Source organism: Plasmopara halstedii (assembly GCF_900000015.1).
Source record: "Plasmopara halstedii genome assembly, contig: Scaffold_1343, whole genome shotgun sequence".
Classification (NCBI taxonomy): Eukaryota; Oomycota; class Peronosporomycetes; order Peronosporales; family Peronosporaceae; genus Plasmopara; species Plasmopara halstedii.
In genome coordinates, this window is record NW_020188258.1 from 747,161 (window position 1) to 755,011 (window position 7,851).

Here is a 7,851-nt window from a genome sequence, read left to right on the forward strand (position 1 = left end):
AGGCTGGCGGGGAGCCGCCTTAGGGATCTGAGCATGATAGGTCGGCCGTGGAACTTGACCGGATACTGGGTGCGGACCAGGCACAGCGCGAGTGGGCTGGTCGATGGGGAATAAGAAAGCAGCCGGAATCGTCATCTTCACGAGCGTTGAAAGGAGTAAGAACTGGAGCGCAGGACTGGGAGGAGAGGCACATTTGAATGGTTGACTTGTGAATAAGCCGGCAAGTTGAAAAGTGCGAAAAAAGCCAAGGTAAGCCCGTTTAATGCAAAAATTGTCACATGAGCTTAGTCGCGGCTTCCTAGAAGCAAACCCCTCGTAAAGCAGTCACAAGTAGATCCAAAAGTATGAAACTATTAAGATCAAAATACGGGGACTACGTCTCGACGAAATGCTGGGAAAGTCTGTAAGAAATAAGGTAAGAGTCGTTGTGAAACATGAATCGCACTGTAGCACGCACAGCAGATCTTCATATACCAAGATACTTCACCACAATGCCGTAAGAGAATACTTAGGAGTGCCGAATTCTGTGCGGCAGATGATATTGTTTTGCAGCTCGGAATCCAATCGAACGTTGAAGTCCTGAAACTCCAATCCGTCTTCCTCTCCATCGCCAGTTTTGAAAGACCAAAATCATGAGTCCATACTTACGGCCAACACTATGCCGAAGAAGATGGTTAAAATTATGTTGGCATGTCTCCCTTTGTGCCGACCCACTTTTAATTATGCTTGCTTAGCAGTAGGCGCTTTTACTTCCGAGATAAATGCCCAAATGGAAGTCATGTATCTTGTGTGGTATTCTTTAGTCAAGATCCAGATCATGGAGTACCACCACAAGTCGGGTGTCAAGTGGGTCAGCGACGAAATACAGTATACCCTCAAAAAGGATTAGTAATGCAATATTGCAGCTGACTGTTCAAATAAAGCCGTATCGGAAGTCAGCGCCACAAAGCTTCTGCATCACAACACAAATCGACCCTGAAAAGTACGCTGTATGCATCACCTTATAAATTGGCGGCATCATTATCATGACATGAGACAATTTATAGCCGGGTGCCGCAATAGCGCATCCACAACCACCACATTGAGCTGTTCGGGCTAGCAGAGTACTTCGAGCGAATAATCAGCAGAAAAATTCGGCCATTCTTTTAAAGCAATGTAGTTGCGATGTCGCTATCGGCAATGCACGCATGATCTGTATACATCACAATTATCTTAAAACCAAGCTCGTGATAAGAAGTGCATACTTCGTTGCAAGCAGATTTTTGAACTGGTCTGGGTAGATCTCCATACTGGTAAGACTGAAGCGCGATTACGCACCCATGCCCTTTACTATGCTTGGATTGAAGCTTAGCCGATTGTAAAGACGAGAGATTTACAGACGATACGGAATGACCGACCTAATTTACCGAGGCAGACTCCAAATTCAAGATGCTTTCTCGCGGCTTAAGAGCTACCTCTTCTACCTCGCCGCAGCATCATCCAGTAGTTATACATGTATTTTGATTTAATTATATATATTTAGGAAAATCTATACATTTAAAATTCGGCGGATTTGCCGCAGATAAAAATGTGTAAAGTCAGATTTTGATTTAAACAGAAGTGTTAATTAGCCTTGGGTTAAGGCAATAATTATTGGAGTAAGCGGATTGCGATCCGCCAAACTCGTACTTGTTCTAAGTATAGAACGAAAGGTCGGTGGTCTAACTTACGCGTCCTCAAAGCGCAAAGCTACGGCAGCCAAAGAGCTGACGCTAAGTAAGCTATTACTTTCGCTTGCCAATAATGCGCCATGCCTCCCGCGAAAAATAGCGTTTTTGATGTCACTTGACCTTTGGTAAGGGACAATGTAAGTTGCATACAATCTCATATTTGAAAGTATCTCTTTCTAGGCTGACAACATGATGCACTTTCCGATCCGAGGGCAACACGCGCGGCAAGTTCCTTTGAAATCTCGTCGACGAGCAAAGGAACGAAACAATTCTTAGGTTCTTCGCAGACAGTGCTCTGGAGTTGGAGATTTATTCACGACGAATGATGTGCTCAACTCCCTCTGTACCACCAGTACCAGCTCGATGATTCACCGCCTTCCAATTTGCTGCACATGTCTCATAAGTTTGCTGTTTGAGCTCAATTGAAGCTTATAGTTGAGAAAATGACGATCACATAATGACTTCTATTCATACCCCGTCACTCCATTTACGGGTGATTAGATTATCCTCGCCAAAAGCCCGTGGAGCTGCAGTACTTCGTTGTGTGTATTTCACGAAATTTATAAAGCTGCAGTTTTGTTTAAGTGATGGGAATGGACAATCTCAGGAACTAGTCTTTCTGCTCACGACTTACCTTGCTCGGAAGCTGTGCTGCTCTGACTCCTCCCTTAAGCATCGACTCCAGCGCTCACGATAAACAGCAGACCTTATTCGACCCATCAATTTTCATTTCTTGGAGAGCTCAGGTTACAGCTGTTAACCATTTGATCTCAGGTACAGTCTGTAGACCGCGATATACGATCGGAACTACCGTCACATCTAAAGACTCCGCTTCAACTTTTCAAGTATCGGCCAATCCCATACCCTGTACCAAAACTATCGCAGACTTTTGCCCACGCCAATAATTCTTACTTTAGCTAAATTGAAAAAATTACACGTCTCTGCTTCATTCTCATTTTTATGAAAAGCTTCTAAGATTAAAGAATAATACCCCACAATGGGTAGAATAACTGCCAAATAACATCAAATTCTTCTAACCTTCCAAACATCATGAAACTTCATATTTTTGAGTCAAGAAAGATAACTTATTTACTTTTCAGGTCATTATTAAAAGGAAGGAAAGTTCTACCAGAGCTCTGAAAAATGGCCGATGGCTACGACCCCCAGAAATCTCGCGTGGCTGAAGATACGCTAGCAGACTTCTTGCGCGCACCACTCACCGGCGACTTGACAGAGGTACCGGGTATTGGTAAAGCTGCAGTCACAAAGCTCGCTGGGTCAGATGATGGGACTGAGGCCGTGACGAATACGTTCCAGCTCATTGGGAAGTTTTTGCTACTTAAGGTATGAATGAAACACAGAGGGTTTAGATACACAACATAGCCCAAGATATTTATTTATAGGCCAATTCAGACGACGATGGTGACGACGTGATCGACTGCGCAGCCCATTGCGACGCCTTCTGGTTCTGGCTAAAATCCAAAGGCATAACGGCCTATAGAAGGTGGCTTAGTGCTTGTGAATTCCCTCTTCCTCCTGTGACGAAACTGACGATTCATGCTAATGTGGTAATAGTGGGATTGTGATGGCTATTGCCGAGAAGGTGAATACGATGCTGCCGGGTATATATGACGCAGCGGACTTTCAATAGAGCAACAGCACAAATTTAGGCTGTGTTGATGAGCAAACTCTGGTTACATGAGGTATACAAATTATCTTGTTGACTCTGTAAAAGCCATTTAATGGAATGTCCCAAAAGCTTTTGCGTATTGGTAAATGATATCCATCCTTGATTCAAAACGAAAAGTAGGTTGATCATGGCATCCCCGCTCCACATGAATCACTTTGCCCATTAATGCGTCCACTTTACTCATCAGAGTGCGTGAGGACAAGTGGTTCAAATAATGAGTCGCATGAGAACGGAATTGATTGAAAATGCTCGCCAGCCTCAAAATTTGAAAGTGAAACAGCCATATCGAGATTGACGCACTCATTGAGCGTGCGTAATTTAATCTCATCCATAGACCGACTGCTATCTTGTTGCTTAAATGTATCAGTGGAAGGTAGAATGATGTCGTGAAGCTCCTCTACCAAAATATTTAGTGCTTGCTCCGAAGACGCGCCAGTAAGATTATATTCCTCGCCATTCTTCATCGGATTTGTCAGCCACTGTGGGTCATAGTCTGTTTCCATGGTCAAAACATTTCTATATGCACTGCTGTTACAATTTTCAGCATCTGCGGACGGCAGCAATTCTGCGAGAGCTCGCTTACGCCTGGAATTTGAGGATGCGTCAGCACCTGAACGCATGCAATTGGTAAGAGGGCGTCGACTGATAAAGTCGGTCAGCTGCTGAGGATGACAGCGTACGAGGTAGTGATGACTAAAAGTGCAGACACTTGCCTGTGTCTTAGTCCATTTGCGGAAGCCAAAGTTGTTGAGCTGGCGCTGAAGGCTGGCAAACTTGCCGTGCTTGAAGTAATTAGGCAATACCATAGTCTCGAGCCGCATCGTGTCGAAAATCTGGAAATAAGTGCCGTCGCTCGACCACGATATGATTGACTGATCCTCGTACTGCAGGATATCGTACAAATTCCGCAAGAACTTAGGCACTCGCATTGCGCGGATCGTGCTCGACTTAAAGGTGGCGGTGTCAACAATTGAGCTCACATTGTTGCTCTTCGGGTGACTGAGATGTTGCATGGGTTGAACTTGCATTTCTTGCATCATAGTGCAGTAATCAAAAGAGAGAAACTGTTTGGAAGAGATCCAATTTTAAAATGGCGCAGATTTTGCCGTGCCTTCATATTGCCGCTTTGTTCCGCTTTTCAGTGGCTTGGTGGTATATGTCCTTAGCGACAGCACCAAACACGAACACACAATAACAGAGCCGTGCAAGCAGACGCAAGTTCTTTCACGCTTAAGGTCAGCGCACTCACTGAAACGAGCAGCTCCGGCGTTTAAATCTATGGGGCGTCCGCTCGCTTTCTCCTTGACGGCCCATTTGAAAGCTTTAATATTGAGGCACTGACGCAAGGCTATCTTTCGCCTGTCCTCCTCTGAACTGATTTCACAAAACTTGAATTTCTCAAGATCATCGAATCATTACATTTCCGCCGTGTAATTTTTGTGAACGGCTTCTGTGTATGTGCGAGAATAATTAGACGCTTAGCTCCGTAACCAATATTATCTCTGTTATAATACGTACGTTAATAAAAATCATGGAGAAAACGTTACTTGTGCATTTTAATGTGCGAACAAAGTTAGCATCATCATATCTAATTTGACAGCTTCTTGTGCTTGACACGAAATCGAATCTACGATCTACGAGTACTTTTCAAGCAAACCGCACCTATCTTCTAAATGATATCGAATACCTTTTTGAGCTTAATGACGAGCTGCCAATCCTCCTTCTGCAAATCTTCCCGGAAATTTTCTTTTAATGCATCGATGCTCTGGCGAGTAAGGCGCGATACTAATTGATTTTTGGAGTCAAAGTGACGGCCGTACATGACGCTACTCTCGTTGTCTATCCGCACAGCTACAGATGCGCCCTTTTTGGCGCGGTCTACTTCCTTATGCTCACGCTCAATGGACCCTACTTTGCCAATATATAAACCGCCGGCAGATGGGACAACGAGAGGTGTACCAATCTTGACGATACCTTCCTCAACATCGACACCAAGAATAATTGGATCCTTCTTGTTGAATATACAATTAGGCAGAATTTTTAGCACGCATGGAAACACAGCTACCTCCGCAAATTCCTCTCGACGTGCCATGCGAAAATTATCCATGTATGCCGTGAATTGATCAAACAGGTGATAAATGATATCGGCTGTGAAAATTCGCACTCCAAGTTCCGTAGCAAGCTCTGTGGCATCGCTGTGGACCTTCACATCAAATGCGAGAATGGTAGCAAATTCGGGCTGGTGCTCAAGCTGCACTGAAGCACGCATCACGTCTTTTTTGTGGACAGGACCAATGTTGACGCAAGACACTGGAATGGGCGGATCGCACGTACGGAGGAATTCCAATAGTGCCTCTAAGGCGCCCAATGTGGAAGCCTGAACCATGACACCGCGGCGGGTAGCCTTCACGGAGTCCAGTATACCTGTTAGGTCAGACATGACCGAGTCTTTCAATTCTTCCACATCGTCATCAGGGCCAACCGTATATATTTGTGTACCAGCAACGGCCTTCTCGAGGCCCTGCGCGCAAATTTTTACACCCATCGCTGCTTTCATCTTTTGGTGGTGGATGTACTCGCCCTTAACACGAATCTCTTTCATCGGGTGCGGGGTGAGCAACGATCGGATTGTTGTCACCACCGGACCATCCAATGTGCAGACAACAATTGTTGCACCTTCCTCTAGTGTTCCATTTACTAAAATTGTATCAATTGTTGTACCTAGGCCTTCAATAACCTTCACTTCCAGCACAGTACACTGAAGAATATCGACAAATGCCAGCGATCTGGCCATACGCTCCTGCGTAAGGCGCGTGAGCATCATCAACAGGTCCGATACCCCTTCACCAGAGATAGCACTAGTAGGGATGAGTGAAACCGTGTGTGCCAAGTCCTTATTGCGCCAGTACACCTCTGCATTTAGCTTTTGCTCCGCAAATTCCACAATAATCGACTTCATTCGATCCTCGAATTCGCGAATGACATGCTCATTTTGATGCTTTAATGCCTCTTGAACAGGCGTGTCAAGCATTGTTTTCCAGCCATAACAACGATCGATTTTGTTGAGCGCCACCACAAAAGGAGCTTTCTTTTGACGCAATAGGCGTAGTGACTCTAAAGTCTGAGGCTCCAGCCCATGCATGATATCTACAACTAGAATCGCAATGTCACACAGCGAGGAACCACGAGAACGTAAATTCGTGAATGACTCGTGACCAGGAGTATCAATCACGAGCAGACCTGGCAGACGATACTCAAGATGCATCACCTCAGCAAGCCTGGCAGTCTTCTGCTTGATGGCCTCCACAGGAAAGAATGTCGCACCAATCTGCTGCGTGATTCCACCGGCTTCTGCATCCTGCACCTTCGTGCGACGAATATTGTCTAAAAGCTTCGTTTTACCAGTGTCAACGTGACCCATGATACAGCAAATAGGTGAGCGCAAATTGTCCAAAGAAACATTGGCACGCGCTTCGGCTTCGCGCTTGTGTCGACGCTCTGCAGCCTCTTTTTTCTTGCGCTCGGCTTCAAGCTTGGCTTTAGAGCACAAACGCTCTTCCTCGGCATCCTGACGCATCTGCTCGGCCTGCTCCTCCTGACGTTTTTTCAATGCAATTCCCTGCAAACGTAAACGCTCCTGCTCCTTCTTGTGCTCCAGCACCAGCAGGTCTTCATCCCCGTCGCTGTCGACTTCGGCAGCGGTATTCTCTTCCTTTGCCTCTTGCAGCTTGTCTTCCAGCGAGGCGACAACATCATTTTTTTCCCAGTCTTCGTCGTCCCATGCATCTGGAGCTTCCACCTCTTTTTCTTGCGATTCAACGTCTTCTTTAGCTAATTCCCTGTCGTCTAATGTCACTTCCTCTTCGTTCGCAATAGCCTTAGATTTTTCCTTATGAGAACCTTCCTTTTTTACTTCATTTGTGTTCTTGGTCTTCTTCTTGTGGGATGCATACACAACCTTTTTCTTCTCATCCGCAACCCCCGGTACAAGACCTGCTTGCTGCATCGCTTCGAGTGCAGCTTGTGCTTTGGCGGCTTTCTGCTTTTGAGCCTTAGTCATGTACGTTCCCTCCTTCTTTTGACGATCAATCTTGGCGGCGCGCGCCTCCTTCTTCTTGCGGCGTATTTCTTCCTCGCGCTCAATTTCGGCCAGTCGCTTAGATTCTTCCTCTTGGGCTATACGCTCCTGCTCTAAACGCTCCTGCTCAAGACGCTCTTGCTCAGCCTTCAAAGCTGCCTGGCGCTCCACCAGCGCCTTTGCAGCAGCTGATATGGGCTTCCTATCGTCATCCTTTTTGGCGTCAACATTCAGCTTCTTCTTGCCCTTTTTCTTCTTTTTCTTATCATCCTTCTTTTCGCCGCCAGCAGAAGGAGCCACGCCTAAAGATGCCAGGTAAGCGGCAGCGGCAGCGTCCACATCCGACCCCTCCTCCTTATTTTGCTCTTCCTTGA

The 7,851-nt window shown here is 45.9% G+C and overlaps 3 protein-coding genes across 3 annotated transcripts in view; 1 reads left to right on the forward strand and 2 right to left on the reverse strand.

The window, feature by feature from the left end:
- Positions 1-2,852: 2,852 nt before the first annotated feature.
- On the forward strand, positions 2,853-3,360 carry PHALS_01175 (hypothetical protein L914_07744; the record flags this gene model as incomplete). Its single annotated transcript, XM_024730989.1, has 3 exons — positions 2,853-3,053; positions 3,113-3,213; positions 3,285-3,360. 3 exons carry the CDS (start codon positions 2,853-2,855, stop codon positions 3,358-3,360), a joined length of 378 nt encoding a protein of 125 aa, XP_024581212.1.
- Positions 3,361-3,575: 215 nt separating this feature from the next.
- Positions 3,576-4,439, reverse strand: PHALS_01176 (heat shock transcription factor; the record flags this gene model as incomplete). The annotated part of the gene is made up of 1 exon (XM_024730990.1): positions 3,576-4,439. One exon carries the CDS (start codon positions 4,437-4,439, stop codon positions 3,576-3,578), a length of 864 nt encoding a protein of 287 aa, XP_024581213.1.
- Positions 4,440-5,068: 629 nt separating this feature from the next.
- Positions 5,069-7,851, reverse strand: part of PHALS_01177 (translation initiation factor aif-2) — a gene marked incomplete at both ends in the record, with an annotated part of 3,008 nt that continues 225 nt past the window's right edge. Inside the window, one exon of the mRNA XM_024730992.1 lies at positions 5,069-7,842. Within this exon, the coding sequence (XP_024581214.1) occupies positions 5,069-7,842 (2,774 nt within the window). The remainder of the gene's footprint in view (positions 7,843-7,851) is intronic.